General features: G+C 36.7%; 1 protein-coding gene across 6 annotated transcripts in view; it reads left to right on the top strand.

Moving 5' to 3' along the window:
* The window catches only part of CPLANE1 (ciliogenesis and planar polarity effector complex subunit 1), a 54,939-nt gene that overhangs the window by 6,350 nt on the left and 32,016 nt on the right, over window positions 1–16,573 (top strand). For 4 of the 6 annotated variants that reach the window (XM_082074779.1, XM_082074781.1, XM_082074784.1 and 1 more), the window contains 14 exons: window positions 239–488; window positions 1,557–1,709; window positions 2,582–3,342; window positions 4,717–4,901; window positions 6,800–6,880; window positions 7,677–7,841; window positions 8,591–8,764; window positions 10,538–10,766; window positions 11,013–11,146; window positions 12,717–12,934; window positions 13,211–13,375; window positions 14,441–14,579; window positions 14,982–15,091; window positions 16,277–16,438. In XM_082074779.1, coding sequence (XP_081930905.1) covers window positions 239–488; window positions 1,557–1,709; window positions 2,582–3,342; window positions 4,717–4,901; window positions 6,800–6,880; window positions 7,677–7,841; window positions 8,591–8,764; window positions 10,538–10,766; window positions 11,013–11,146; window positions 12,717–12,934; window positions 13,211–13,375; window positions 14,441–14,579; window positions 14,982–15,091; window positions 16,277–16,438 — 2,926 coding nt within the window. Of the gene's footprint in view, window positions 1–238; window positions 489–1,556; window positions 1,710–1,863; window positions 2,247–2,581; window positions 3,343–4,716; window positions 4,902–6,799; window positions 6,881–7,676; window positions 7,842–8,590; window positions 8,765–10,537; window positions 10,767–11,012; window positions 11,147–12,716; window positions 12,935–13,210; window positions 13,376–14,440; window positions 14,580–14,981; window positions 15,092–16,276; window positions 16,439–16,573 lie in introns of those variants that run through there. The other 2 variants (XM_082074780.1, XM_082074783.1) reach the window with 2 other exon arrangements.

Here is a 16,573-nt window from a genome sequence, read left to right on the forward strand (position 1 = left end):
TTCTTTAAATTAAAAAAGTTGCAACTACAGCAAAACACTGGCATCTTGCAGGCATAAATAGTGTTATCCAGATTGCTCATCTTGCAAAAATTTAGACACTTCTTTAGTATTCTGAATGGACCTATTGGGACAGTAGTGTGAGTGGTATTAAATATTCATAAGTTATTTTTCTGTCTCTCTTCCGTTCGTAATTATTACATATAGTTCCTTCTGATTTTTTGATTTATCTTTATTTTAGACAGCAGCACTATTTTTGTCAAGACTCTAGTCAGTCTCTGGGTTCTTCAGCTTCTGAAAATGACCTTATGAGACAGAGATTCTCTGTTGCTTCACATTCAAGATTACCCTACCTCATTGTCTCTGATGGATACATGATAACAGTGCTTAAATTTCCTAACAACATTTCACCATCAGGATTTATAAGAACCCTTTTGCTTGATTCAACCCAACGGCTTGAAAATACTCGTCAGAATTTGCTGAACTCCGAGGTACGGTGATGAATTATTTTGTAGGCTTTAAGTAAAAAAAATCACATGTATAAAAATGCATAATTTTTAAACTGAGTAGCTCAGTTTAGGTTCCTGTGATATTTGTATGAAGTCCTTTAAATTACGAAGTTTTAAAGATCGTGTTGATTTGGAAAACAATGAACACAGAGTTTTCTCTGAAATTTTATTCCTTTGATTTCTGGATGACTTTTCAGTATAATGCAGTAAAGGACACTCTTAATTGTCACTATATAATTTTTCTGGAACTGTAAAGGAAATTGAGATTTTTGTATCTGTAGAGTTGGTTCAGAGCATTGACAGGTGTTACGCTACTCTGACCAGCTCATCATTTCAGAATAATGCAGAAAGGATTCTGTAAAATGTCTCTGTCTTAGGCTGCTACTGTTTTAGAGCAGTCAGCAACAATTCCAGTGGTGCTGTGTGCATGTGTCTACTAAGTCCTTAGCTGAGGTGGTCAATTAAAGCTTTCTTGAAGAACTTTCATTTGTTCTCTTGACACTTCTAAATCAGGCTGAGTATGGGAGAAGGGAAACCTTTGAAGGAAGAGGTCCTGCAACTGCTGTCAACCACATAAGATACAATAGAATCTACGTTCAAAGTTTTTGTGTTTGCTGATGGAATACAATTTCTCTTCCAATTCAGTTCGTATTTTGGATTTTTGAAGAAGTGAGTTATGATGTTCATGCATAAGCTAGAAGAGTGGGCAAGGGTTTGAGGATTTGAAGTTATATGTAACTACTTACAATGCAAGAAGGTTCTACATACTGGCAAACTTGTATGATCATTTCAGAGATCAAGAAAGCAGATTCATTCAGCGTGAAGCAAAGTACTCTGGTGCTGAGAAAATTCTGCCTTCCTGAGCCATGGTCAAATGATACTTTATTTCAATGAAACATATGCCTGCTGACCTGTTTTCTCTTTCTCTCTGAGACTTAAAAACTGGAGCTTTTTACAGAAGGGACCAAGTTCCTTGTTTTGTTTAGAAAATGTCTAGTTTGATCTTGCTATAGACAAATATATGTTTTATGTTATTATTATTTCTTTTAGTCTAAAGGGAGACCTTTGGGTGTACGATCACTCTTGTCTTTAAAAGCTAGTCTTTTAAATCATGCTCAAAACCAAAGTTCCGGCTTTTCCACCATTCCGAAATTCCTAGAAGAGGACACAACAGAAATGAACGAGAAGACCACGGATTTACTGGTACTTAATAGCATATTTCCACTTATAATTATGCAAATTATTTCATTGTAAGGTATTCTGAACATAATGATTTATTTCTTTTCAATTTCTTACATATATTTAAAGTAATTCAATACTCGTTAAATTCTCATTTTCTTTATAGGTGTGAGGAATGTGGTTACTTTTCTCCACTGATACTCGATTTTTATTTTCAAACATCTTATTTCTTTCAGCAGTGCATAAGCTTCCTGAAACATGTGTACTAATGTACAGATATATCAGTTCATTGTAGTTTAATGCTTCAGCTTCACTTTATAATAAAATGTCAAATTACACTACCAGGGCTGTAAAGTATATTAATAAGAAGTACAATATTATTATCCTTAGTAAATAAGATGTTTATTCTCAGTTTTAGAGGATCCTTCTCTCAGTTCTGAAATTTGTATATCTCCTTTGGCTCTGTGATCGAAGTTACTGTGTAGCCTTTTCCAACTCCATTTCATGCATTTGTTCTTTGAAGTTTTTGGGCTTTTGTTGAATGGCTTTTATATATTACAGGTATCTGGCAAAAACTCTTCCTCATACTCTTGGCATAATAGAGAGCAGGATTTTACTTTGTGGTAGATAAATTGCTGATGTGTTTTACAGTGTAACTTTTTTGCTATTAGGTAATTTAATTTTGTCTGCACCACTACTCCAAATAGCCACATTTAGTTTGAGATCTAGATAAAACTGCTGTGAATTAAACTTACTAGCAATTAGGCAAGTTAATTAAGCATAAAGATTTTATTTGTGAGACTGAATAAACGGTGATTCCTTGCAGGCTATGTTCTCTCTCAATAGACTTGAATTAAACTGTTGATTTTGTTTTTTTTTTTTTTGGTCTGATTTAGGATTATGAAGAAGATTCAGATGATGAAAAGCAGTTTTTCACTAGCCCTTCCAGCTCCTGTAGCCAAAGAATCCATTCATTTGTTGGTAAAGCTGATCAAGGCCACTTAGAATTTGCATCAATGTTTGATACTATTCATGCAAAAGAAAATAAGAAAGAGAAAGATAAATTATCAGTGGAACTGTATTCCATTCAGAAAAACCTCCTTGGTGCATGGCAGATAGGGAGTTCAAAAAATATGGAAGAGAGAGATAAACTGCTGAATTACACAGTGAACTGCATTATCCATTTTTTCAACATTCTTCGGTTTGTGAAATGTTCTTCGCTTAGCCATGATACATCTTTAAACGAGCCTGTGAAGAATAGTCACTGGATGCATTATGTCCTAAAATATTTTCAGCAGTATTTAACTGTCCTGTCCTGGCATTCAAGAGCCACTCTGACTGGGCACGTGGCAAAGCTGACATTACAAACTTTAAAACTGATGCTTACACAGCAACAAGATCAGTCGTTCTCAAAAAACCTTTTGGCATGCTTTTGTCTTCTGAAAATGGTTTCTCACACTCTGAGTAGCATGTGCATACTACAGTATGAGAATTCTTTTGCATCTCCTCATGTTAATAGTCTCATGGAACTTGACTCCCTCACTGTGCCTATTTTCCTAGTTCTTGATGAGAATACCACTCAGCAACTCAGCTCACTGAAATCTCTGCTTACAGAGCCTCCTCGAGCAGTAAAGCATGATGCAAAAACAGAAAAAAGGTATGAATTATCTGTGCATGGTAGAAAATAAAATTAAGGGTGGCCAGGTGATCAGGCCTAGTCAGCAAATGGGACAACAAAGCTGGTGAAGTGTCTGGAGCACAAATTTTATGAGAAGTGGCTGAGGGACCTGAGCTGTTTAACCTGGAGAAAAGGAGGCTGAGGGGAGACCTTATCATTGTCTACAACTAGCTGAAAGGAGATTGTAGCATGGAGGGTGTTTGTCTCTTCTGCCACGTATCAAGATGAGATGAAATGGCCTCAAATTGCGCCAGGGGAGATTTAGATTGGATATTAGGGAAAATTTATTTACAGAAAGGTTGTAAAGCATTGGAACAGGCTGCCCAGGGAAGTGGTTGAATCACCATCTCTGGAGGTGTTTAAAAGCCCTGTATGGACATGGTTTAGTGGTGGACTTAGCAGTGTTAGGTTAACGGTTGGACTCAATGATCATAAAGGTCCTTTCCAACCTGAGTGATTCTATGATTCTTTATGTTGGAACAACAATTTTATTTTTCAGCTATATAGTAATTACAACAAGCTTTTGATTATTTTTCTCTGTCATACTCTGTGGACAAGGGTGATAATCTATTACAGTATGCAGATGAGGGCTGAGACCTGTAGATGAATGTAGTTCAATTATGGTAACTGAAATGATTACTGCCAATCAGTTCAGAGATTATTGGTGGCTTAAAAGCTCAAACCAGGTCTAGTAGGGTAGTATCAATTCAGGTATTGCAGCTTAAGCAGCTTTTACTGCCTATTGCCTGTTCTGCTCCTTCCCATGCAGAAGTTTCAAACCTGATGGAACCAAGAGGCTGCTCTTATGTGATATATCTGCCATATCAGTTTAGTTAGCAAAGCTTGCACTTGATTATGGATGTGGTGTCCTGGAGCAGCAAGAGAAACATCAGTGTGTGGAAACCATGAGAGCCATTTCTTCTTTGAAGATATATACATAAACTTGAAAGAAGCTTGAATTGATACGTTATCCAACTATTAGAAAGGTAGAATAATAGAATCATTTTGGTTGAAAGAGACCCTCAAGATCATCAAGTCCAACCATAACCTGACTCTGGCACTAAACCATGTAACTAGGTTATTTTATTTCCATGTTGTTTGGATAACAAGGTATTAATTTTGGATGTATTTGTGTGCTCTAATGGTTCCAGATTCAGAAGAATCAATGATTGTTGGTCAAAAAAAAGGGCAAAAAGTGTTTCATTTTTTCCCTTATTGAAGTCAGAAAAGTTGTTTACGTAGAATATAATTTAGTTTTCAGATACGTAATACAAAATACAAGAAAACAAAAAATCAATGTAAGTAACTTCGTTAACTTTTGATGATTTCCATAATATACTTCTTGAATTACAGGTTGATGGTACTGTGGCAATTATTGTATAAGAAAGTGGTTTGGTATCAGATGCTGCTGAACAGGAAAGTGAACAAGAATGCAGAAGAAGAGTCTGTTGTCTCATCTCTTATAAGTCATATACAAGCAACCCTCCAGTCTTCAGGAGTGACCTTAGAACAACATTTGAAGATTAACTCTGTATCTGGTTAGTACTTTGGAAAGAAGTACAAATGTTAGGTAGCTGCATGGTTAACTGAGTTAGTACTAGGGAAATTATGTCCAACTTTAATAACAATCAATAACTAACCACCAGATTTTTTAAAAGTTGATAGTGGGACTTTTCTTAAAACTCAGATCACAACTCTCAAATATTTCATGTCCCAGTACCCCTGTAGATTGTATTGTAATATTTAGAGCTTGTTGAGCCAAGTAAAAACACTATGTTGACTTCAGTTTGCTTTTCCTAGAGAATCTGAACACAGGATCTGAATTTTGTTCTCATTTGTACTGTGTTATTTCATCTAAAGTAGCTGGGCATTACAAGCTTTCTCTTACTAGATTTCTGTGTAGGAATCCCATTCACTCCATCTGCTCAGTGGGCATGAGTATGTCATGTACATGAATGTAGTCAGCCTCACCTAAGGATCTAATTTAGTGTAACCTAATGTAATGGACTTAATCTAGCATGTTTAGTTTTCAAACAGTATATATTTGTTCCTAATTTCCTCCACATCACTGTCGTGTACTCAGTGTTCGTTTCCCCTTCCACAATAACAGGCTCATCTTCCCACACGTCTCCCACCACAATTCTGATTCCTTTCCATGTTCTTGATCTCTCTCCCTTAAATGGTAATAATGCTAGCTTCTCTTCCTACGTCACTCCATACCATACATTAGCTCTTTCATGTCTCTTTAACTATCCTAACAATATGTGCGATTTCCTATCCTTCCTTTTCACCCATTCCTTATGTTCTTTATTTACATTCAGTTTGCCAAATAGCTAAGGCACAGTTTATGGAAGAGTTAGAGTAACATATATGCTGATGGGGCAGCCAGTACCTGAACTGGCTAGCTGCTGATAAGCAGGATAGAAAGGCAAATCTGTCTTTGTGTTTTCTTCTATGGTAGCCCTATTTTGATGTTTGTTTTTTTTTCCCACATTCTCCTTTGCCAAGGAGCTGTGCCCTTTTACAGTTCCCTTTTTGTAAAAGTATTTAGGAATTGACCAATGGATTAAAAACTGGAATGGGAATAGAAGTGGAGAAGTGACATTTAGAGAGATGAAATGTATAACAGTGCATACACCTGTTGTTTGAAAGTGCTTTTACATTGAAAAATAAAAGTTCAACTTGATAAATAATTTTACAACTACTTTCTACAACGAAAAAAACATCTTGTACTCCATAGGAAATATGAAAATAGATAAGAGAAAATTATTTTCCCCATTAATAAAACATTGCGTGTTTTAAATACTGAAATTTCCAACTATAGCTAACATTTATAACCTTATGTAATCTAAAAAAAATGACACAGAATCACAGAATGTTAGGGATTGGAAGGGACCTCAAAAGATCATCTAGTCCAATCCCCCTGCCAGAGCAGGAACCCTTAGATGAGGCTACACAGGAGTGTGTCCAGGCGGGTTTTGAATGTCTCCAGAGTAGGAGACTCCACGATCTCTCTGGGCAGCCTGTTCCAGTGTCTGTCACCCTCACTGAGAAGAAGTTTCTTCTCGAATTTAAGTGGAACCTCTTGTGTTCCAGTTTGAACCCACTGCCCCTTGTCCTACCGTTGGTTGTCACTGAGAAGAGCCTGGCTTCATCCTTGTGACACTCACCCTTAATATATTTGTAAGCCTTAATAAGGTCACCCCTAATTCCATTTAATAGTGATTTGGCAATTAAAATGACGAGGAGGGTTAATCAGTCATCTTCTCTCAGATGCTGAAAAGTTAGATTTAGCTCCAAGAACAGGAGTCTGGATAGTCATGTATTTTACTCAGCTTTTTATAAATCTGTAATACTGAATTAAGTGCATGTGTGTTTGCCCATGTAAAATTAATTATGCAGAGCTTTTAATTTGCTATAAATGTGACTTTTGTAGGTGAGGAGAAGTTCCTTTTAGGCTCGTACAGAGAATCTGTGGATATTTGGAAAAGATGTCTTTGTGAGACAAAGGCAAAAGGTAAGGAATAAAATATTTTTGGGGGGTGGAGAAGGTAAGTTATATAATCACTTGATATAGTTATTTCTGACTCTCTGTTTACCCCTCAAAACAAGGGGACAAGACAGATCAAGGATGCATGTTTGAAATTAAGCTGGGATTTGAGTTTAGGCCAGTCAGAACTTTTAATGTCAGAGTTTTCTTGTGATTATGAAATACTTGATACAGAAAATCTCTAGGTATATTTCTGAGCATGGAAGAGACAAGAAAAAAAAGGTGAACAAAAGATCTATTCCTCTAGTAGCTGTAAAATAAAAATACTTAGTGTTTGGGGAGTAATAAACCAAAGTAATTTGTGGCAAGAGTTTATTTAGCAGTTGATTTGAAATAGCTATTCCAGAGCTTCTTCCCAGGCATCATGAGAAAAACTTCGTGCTGGTTATTATGATGAGGAATACCTCATGCAGAAAGAATTCAGGATGTTGGAAGCTTGGTGAATGCATAAGCAATTTTGTTGTGCTTAGGCATCCCTTCTTCAAAGGTTAGGCTCCCTAAAGCTCTTCTGTCTTTATCTGTGCCTTAACAATTACACACCGTATTGTTTTGAAAACTACCAGATCTCTGAAGTAAAACTGCTGTGAATGAGCATTAACTCACTAGTAACTTAGAGGCTGCTGCTGAGTTCTGCTTCTCAGAGTATATGTTGATGTAGATGTGTTTCTGAAGAGTGAGGAACTAGTGCTTTCAAACCTGTTATGTCTGGTTTTGTGTTTAGTTTCCAAGTAGACTTCTGCCCTGTTTTTGTCTTCTAATGCAGGAGGAAAAAGGACATGTTTTCTTCAGACTAGATATTACCTTGCAATATTATTTTGCCACCTGTATCAATATAACTTGTGTGAGGCTCAGGGACTCTGTGATCATCTGGTAGAAGAGATTCTAAGGCGATCGAAGCTCTCAATGAGTCAGATGGAAAAATTTTCTGGTATGTTTATATTACATAAAAGTGTGGTAAGGTATGTTGGTACTATTTGATTAATGTAGTATCTCATTTTTGTGCCATCATATACATGCTTGACAGTATACTTTTTATGTTGCACTGAGGTCTGTTTTCAGGGACTTCAAAGATCTTTTTCTGATCCTCAGATGTTCTTTTAGCTCCACTTGTTGCAGAAGAGTTTAGACAACTTTCACTGTATAATCAATAGTGAAAGCATGGCCTGTCAAATATTCTTGAACTCAAATCTGCTCAAGGAAAGACTTTGGATCAGAAAAATAAGGGGGAAATTGTATCATTTCAATTTATATTGATGTAACTTTTTTTTATGGTACAACATGGTAAAATAGTTGATTCTAGATTGGTCGCCAGTCCTAAATTGACAGTGGGATTTTTTTTTCCAAATGCTTATAACTTTTTTCTCATAAGTTGGAGTAAGAAATCTGAATTTCCAAATTTAAGCAGGTTTTTTTGACCCAGTGCTGATCTGAATTTAGATACTAGAGGTCCATTTCTAGTAGTATAAAAGTAGTATTTAAGTATTTTTTTATTAATATAGTGTGTAATAAGTGTAAAAGATTAAGCTCTGTAAGTACTGAAAGCTTGTCAAGAAATTTAGTAATACCATACCTTGCTTGTTTTAAAAGAAGTTTTGTAAGCTCTGATTAAACAATGTTAGCATTCAAATTTAAAATATTTTTTCTCATAATGTTTTAATTTGATACCTGCTTTTTTAGATACCAAGTATTTTCAGCATGAATTATGGATGGTAACAGATGTTTATACTGAAACTGCTATGGCTGTGATTCGATCCATGGCACGATTCATGGCTGCTTATTTCACAAATCAGCTGCTATATATCTTTCCCCCACACAATGTTGACATCCTGCATCCACTTCACGTCGAACAAGGTATTTTCTCTAAAAGCAGTTTAATTTGCTGTGCTTAACTTTTCTCTTTATACGAAAGATATAAAGCTGCTAGAGAGTGTCCAGAAGAGATCTACAAAGTTGGTGAAGGGCTTGGAGAGGAAGCTGTGTGAGGAGCGGCTAAAGTGACTTGGTTTGTTCAACCTGGAGAAGAGGAGACTGAGGGGAGACCTCATGGCAGCTACAGCTTCCTCACAAGGGGAGGAGGAGAGGCAGACACTGATCTCTTCTCTTTAGCGACCAAAGACAGATCCCGAGGGAATGGCAGGAAGGTGTGCCAGGGGAGGTTTAGGTTGGACATTAGGAAAAGGTTCTTCCCCTAGAAGGTGGTGGAGCACTGGAACAGGCTCCCCAGGGAGGTGTCAAGGCCCCAAGCCTGACAGTGTTCAAGGAGAGACTCGACAACATCCTCAGACACGTGGTGTGAACTGTGGGGTTGTTGCGTGCAGGAACAAGAGTTGGACTTGATGCTTGTTAGTCCGTTCCAACTGAGGACATTCTATGATTCTGTGATTCTGTTCACATGTACATCAATGCTGTCTGTTATGCATTAATTTAGTGATTTATAGTTTCAGCACCAGTAACTGTAAAGAAAAAATAACTTAGTTTTTCCAGGTATTTTTGTAGAGGGGCTTGTGTGTCTATCCGTAGCATTATTGCTTTGTATCTCTTGATTATTGAAAATATTTTTGGTACTTTAAGTTAGTAGTTTGATATATGCAATTGAATTATGTCATCTGTGGAACACAGATGGTTGGAAAAGACCTTTAAGATCATCGAGTCCAGATGTTAACGTAACACTGCCAAGTCCACCTCTAAAACATGTCCCTAAGAACCTAATCTACATGTCTCTTAAACACCTGCAGGGATGGTGACTCCACCACTTCCCTGGGCAGCCTGTTCCAATGCCTGACAACTCCTTCCATGAAGATATTTTTCCTAATATCCAGTCTGAACCTTCCCTGTTACAACTTGAGGTAATTTCCCCTTGTCTTGTCACTTGCTACTTGGGAGAAGAGACCAACACCCTCCATGCTACAACCTCTTTTCAGGTAGTTGTAGACAGGGATAAGGTCTCCCCTCAGCCTCATTTTTTCCAGGCTAAACAGCCCCAGTTCCCTCAGCTGCTCCTCATCAGACTTGTGCTCCAGAGCCCTCACCAGCTTCATTGCCCTTCTCTGAACTCTCTCCAGCACCTCAATGTCTTTCTTGGAGTGAGGGGCCCAAAACTGAACGCAGCAGATACTAAGCTTGAGAAGATACTAAACTTGTCTTCCATTTGTTTTGATACACTCTCTTAAAATAATGCACTGAGAACAGTGCATTTTCTTGAAAATGCACTATAACTTTCTGTCTTCTGCAATAAGCAGCGCAGTGAGTACAAACAGCATGCGTACACCGGGCAGACTCTCAGAATTTCCATTTCTCTCCTGTGTGCTCTCTGGAATATCCCAAGCATATGTAGCATACTTGCAAATGTTCCATCAGTATGATAAATATTTAAAGCTAGAATAACCCACAAGTTTTGCACATAATTGCAAACTAAGCATAATAATAGCCTTCTCTGACCTCACTGTTATATCAGAGCATGAGCTGCATCTGCCTGCTACAGACAAACACCATAGTGTGTCTCTAATAAAGAGCAGTTGTACACTGAAAAGAATCCAAAAGTCACATGAACATATGAATTCTAGGTTATTCATCTGATAGCATGCAGTTTTATTTAAACTTCCAAATGTGTTTTTTGTGTCACAGACTTATCTCCTCGTATCATTCTACTGCAACACTGCTTCGTTACCAAAGCTGTCAGGGACCAGAACCTTTCATCTGTGTGGACAGCTGAATATGCTCTTGATTTGTTCTTTGTTGGTGGACTCATTCCAGAGGCTGTGTGGTTAACACGCAGACTTGGGGACTGGAAACTGTCTGTTTCGATTGGTGTGGCCTACCAGCTGTATTGTCAGAACTCTGTTGAATTCTCAAGGTAAATTTGAGCTTAAAATTAGTATTCTGTATTTTGTTATTGATTTTTTTTTTTGCATGAAGCTTATTGTAACAAGGCATATTCTTTGGCTCAAAAACTCATATTCTCAGACTCCCTAGTATAGGTGTAGGACCTAACATGTTAAGATGACGGGTTTTGTCTTACCTATTAATTTAGCAGACCTTCAATAAATTATCTGTGGATTTTACTTTTTTATTAATGATGAGTTTCTTGTTATACCTTCAGACTGAAAAACAGAGAGTATCACCTGCCATTAAGCTTATCACCAATGCAGACCTTTCAGGAAAAGTTACAATCTTTGTTAGGACAGCCAGTTACTCCTGAAACATCCGGATGTATTAAATACAAGCAGTTTACAGGTACATAAAGTTATAAATAATTGTGTGTATTTTTCATGTTATTTCACTGCATATCTAGTTTTATATGCTATCTTTAAAATAAACAATTACCTGGTCTTCTCCAATGTGTGTGTTAGTGTTACAGTGCATTCAAATACTTAAATTTTATAGGGATTTGGGTTTTGGATTTGATCATTCTGAAAATGAACTGTATAACCAATCTTGTTTTCTTCATGCCTATCAGCTAAAACCTTGTTTGACTATATTTGTTGATTAACTTCAGTTTGGAAGACAACTGAAGCTTCATTAAAACAACAAAAAAAATGCCCTGAAGCAAATGTGAATGTATGAACAGCATGGAAAGTATCATCCTACTTAAAATTAGTTACATGATGGTGTTTAATTTTTGCCTTTGCTTTCTGTTGAAAGGAGTCAATATTTTATTGCCTGACAGCTTCATGGCCCCAGGTCCAACAGCTAGCTAAGAATGTATTCCCAGTAGGCACATACACAAACACACATACACAATACCTATATACAGCTGGCCACACAGATCAACAGCTGCAGACATGTTCAGTGCTCACACAAACAGCACCAACAATCCTGTCCTGTTTCCCTCTCTTGCTAGTCAGGATGAAGATCTGCGTGTACATACCTATGTGTATGATGTGGATCCCTCCAGCAGCTGGGCTTAGACACAGTAGCAGAGTCTCACAAGTTTCTGGCATCTGTGTATATGAGCCCCCAAAGCCCCAGCCCCACTCAGTTTTCTGGTACAGACCCACTCACACGTACCCTCTTCCCCCCCACACACACACTATTAACCCCCCATCAGCCTGTCCTTGTTTACATTTTACAGAAAGCTTAATAGCAGAATCTCTATCTACTCTTTTTGTTTAGAAACCACATTTCAAGTTTCTTCAGCAGGTGGATGTTAATTGATCTTTATCTAAATAGTATCACAAACTCTGTGTAGATTCTTCTTTTGCACTTATTTCCAAGGATTTTATTTCAAACAGACACACATATACATGCTGTACGTAACAATCTGTAAGCATAATAGGTAGTGAAAAGATTTGGCAGCACATATTTGATGTAGGAGGAGGAGTATAAATGGAAGTAGAGCAGTGTAATATTATAGCAATTTCAGAAGCCAGTTAATGATGCATGTTAAAGGTCCTGCTGCTTCTAGGAGATGAATTAAAAAAGCAATAATATGTAAAAGAGATCATACAAATGCACTTCCCTTTCCTTGATCATCGTGCTCACTGATTAAAGAGTTGTTACCGTAATTATTAATAGTATTCCTTGTTTATTCCTGCTTGCTGAGAATGATTCTCCAGTATTTTATGCTAAGCAAGTGCATGGCTGAAAAGATCAGTTTTCTATCTAGAAAGGCAATAGCTTCCACCTTAATGTGTCAAAAACTAAAATTAATAATTGAATACTGTTTTCAAATATGAGAGATCTTATCTTAAAGCAAGTAGATGCAGTGTGCATGTTGTAATAGATGAATGCAAATTCTGAGAATGAAGGCCATGTGTTATATGAGTCCATCAATTTATTGGTTTCTGTGCTTAATATTTTATAGATCCCATTGAAGAGGAGGATGCAAATGCTCTTTATAGTTCCATACAAGAACTACTGAAAGCAGCTGTTATGGCAGATGCTGATATTCTCTCAGAGCCATTTCAGCTTCTGATGGATTCTGCCAAGGATCTTAGCAGAAAATTGTATGGTTTAGTTCCAGATAGACTTTATCTTCCAGCACCACCATTATATTGTCCTCAGCCAGCATCTCTCAGTGAAGTAAGCATGCATGATAGAACTTTACTGGGTCTTAGTTTGAATGTATTTATGAAATAATCATGATCTTTGTTCTGGTTCCTTTCAGCTCATTTTTCAGTCTTTTTTTTCCATGTCCATTCGTTTACTTAAGTAGCATAGCGTGTTTTTTTCCATAAAGGATCTAAAAGAGGGAAATATTCTTAAAAGCAGAAACAACATATAGGTCAGCTTCCTTATTGTATATGTCCTTTCTAATTTGTTTTGTTTAGTTTTTATTGAAATGTGCATTTTTTTCAGGAAGACTGCAATGACATTCTTTTAAAAATGGAGAGAGAAAGTCGTCAGAAAGTGTCAGGAGTTCTTCAGCGAATTATCTTGCTCTTCCGAGCCGCTCAGTGTTCCTGCCCAGCAGCACAGTGGTATACTCAACAACTGAAGTGGGCAAGAAAAGTTATGCAAAAAGTAAGCATTTAACTTGAGATATTTTGTAACTTTTTTGTAACTCATCCATCATAAATATTACTGACAAGCTTGTAATGGCATTGCAGAAGGATTCAGTCTCATCTGGACTTTGATGTCACGTTTGTTAAATGTCATCTTCTAGTTTCTGTACTCCATGTTCAGTTCATTTAGGAAACCGGAACTTAAAGATGTAGAGTATCTACTTCATCAAGTGTCTCCTTCTACATGTCTTTCTGTACCCACTTGGTAATGCACAAACTCCTTTCTCTCTCCATTTGAAAGAAACAAGCTGATTTTAATTGGGAGTTACAGCTGCTAGCTGGAAGTGTGTTCCAGATCACTTAGAGCTGAATTAATAACAGAGAATGTGATGCTCACTCCAGGTAAAGTGTTCATCGTAGCACACAGAGCACGACTTACAAGATCTCATTCTACTCGGAACATACTGATTAAAATATTTTCTGTAAACTCAGGCTTTTCTTATGTCATTGTTACATATCCACATAAAGGAAGTTGACTTGCTACAGAAGGAGGTGTGTGTGGCTGTCTGCCTTCCTTCAGCCCCCCTGCACCAGCATTCATGAAGTGATCCAGATCAGGAGCTGGTCTGACTGACAAGTATTGCATTCTGTGTGCTCATTGCATGGTCACCTGCTTATTGCTGGCACAGGAAGTGATCAGAAGTATTATACCAGCTGAAATAGGAGGGAAAACTAGTCTGCCTTGGTTGACAGAAGCGTTGACTCTATTGGCTTAAACTGGTTTCTCAGTTAGGATCTTAGTTCTTATACTTTGTTGCTCTTGTGTATCATGGTAATCATGAGTACCATGCAAACAGAAATATTTTTTTACTATAGCTCATACTAAACATATTCCTTTCAATGAATATTCAGAATACTGATTTGAAGAAAATGGAAGGCAATCTTAGGGGAATTTTCCTGATCTTGGCAGTATTCTGATAATAACTGACAGGCTATACATTTAGTTGTGACGCATACAAAACTTTAACTGATTTTTATTTCCCTTTTGATTGTTTATTTATTTCTTTATTTTTACTATACATAGATTCGAATGAAAGTCTCTCTTCCTTCACTTAGTCCATTTCCAGAGACTTTGCTTCGTTACTCCAATTTCCGCACCATTTTCCATAGATCTACATCTTCTGGAGACCATCAGTTTGATGATATTACCTGCAAAATTTTAGGTTCGTATGCAATAAAAAATAACAACTTAGGGCTGGGAAAAAAGAACACGAGTGAGAATCCACAGATTCAAAGAAACTCTTCTAAACTCGCAATAGTATACTGCAATGTTTGCAGAAACACATTCACTTTCCAGCTTTTATTACCGAAACTCTTAGTCTGAAAGTTGCTGTTCTGAATTGATGTGTGTATTATAGATCTGACAGGTGTGAAAGAACATGAACCCTAAGTGGGACTAAAGAACTCTAGTTGCAGAGAGCTATTGAAAATTCAAGAATGGGTAATTTGTTTTCTTTAACTACAGTTAAGACAATTTTAATGCCCTTCTTCTAGCTAAAAATCTCAAGCTGTTTTATTTCATTTCTGTAAATAGAATCTCACCATATTGCATCTTTGTGTCATAGGTTGGTTCAGAGAGCTATGTGCATTGTGTTGGATGTTTCATGTTCGTGAAAGATTATCTTACAACTGTAGGCAATACCAAACTGCAAGGGAAAACATGAACAATCTTAAGGTAGTTATACTACTAATATAATGAAGATACATTTTAATTGCATAACATTACAAGAATAATTCTAAAGATCTATTGTATATTTCTGTGAGAACTTTCATTTGCTTAATAGGACAAAATTAGCACAGTGCTGTAATGTGTTTTAAGTATTTGATGCTACAGAATAGTGCTGTCCATGTGAACTACTTTGTTCTAACAGTATTTCTGTTGGGCTCTTGCTTGGTATTTCACTCAGATAATTGAAGAGGTACTGCCAGAAAAGCAGCAGTTTCTTCACTTGTTGTCTACATAAGTATTTACTTCCTTTTTTTTCTCATTAGATTAAGATATTTTGGGTGTTTCCTGACCAATGTATATTTAATACACCAAAATGTGGAGGTTTTGTGCATTAGAAATCCATGGTTTTCAAAAAGAAGAATGCAAAATATGAAAATTTAATCACATTTTATCTACTTATGCCCTCATCAACTAATGTCAGAGGTCAAAGAAAAAGGAAGAACTAGCATGATATTTGTCATACATTTTGTAACAGTACAGTTGTTGATTTTTGTGGTATGTAGTCTAGTAACCTAGTTGTCCTTAGCAGAGTTTGCTTCCTTTTTAAAACAAGTCCAAAATTTCTCATCACCAGAAAAATTGAACTTCAAATAAACAGGATGGCTCTGTTTCAAATAGTAGAATATTCTGATTTTTGTACACTTCATGTGAGATGACAAATGAAATACAAACCACTGACTGTTTCTAATAAACTGATCCATTTTAAAAGCCTCTTGGCTGGCTTAAGTATCTTGCTCCCAAGAAAGAATTTATGTTCACCTTAAGTCACAGTAAAATTATTTACTTCATCTGTAATTCAGTATATTTAATCAGTAGCAGCTAGTTTAGTCAAATCTTCAACTTTTACTCTAAAGGACCGCAAATAGACTCCTCAGTGCATTAATGGATTATTTCCTAATCTGGTTTAGAAAAAGCTTCTTTTTTTTTTTTTTTTTTTGTAAGTCATGGTCCATTGCAACCTTGATCTTGATCTCCTAGCATCATAAACCTCTCTGTTTGGCAGTTAAGTTACAGATTTTTATTTTCTGTTGGCTAGAGAAGAATCATTACAGTTTGCAATGTATGAATAATTTAGCTGAAATACATTTTTCTTTTCAATTAATGTTCCTATAGCAAGGTGTTTTTTTGTAGGATCTAAAGAAGAACGAGTATGATGCCTCCACAGTTGAGCATTGTCTGAATGCAGTGGAGTGGGCTTGTCGAATGCTTCCTTTCTGCAGGTTCATGAATGTTGAAGAGTTAGTTCAAGATGTGATTTTAAGTCTGCTTGGAGAATTACCACCAGTCAAAAAGGTAAAAGACATTAAAGCTGGAACAAAAGCAACAGAGATTATCACAAATGTTTCTTCTTGTAAAAGCTACTGATTAAGCTTTCTTGTGGTGCAAGTTCTGTTGGATATTATAGCTTACTTGTAGGTTAGCTGTTTG

This window comes from Streptopelia decaocto (assembly GCF_964273445.1).
Source record: "Streptopelia decaocto genome assembly, chromosome: Z".
In the NCBI taxonomy this organism is placed as follows: Eukaryota; Metazoa; Chordata; class Aves; order Columbiformes; family Columbidae; genus Streptopelia; species Streptopelia decaocto.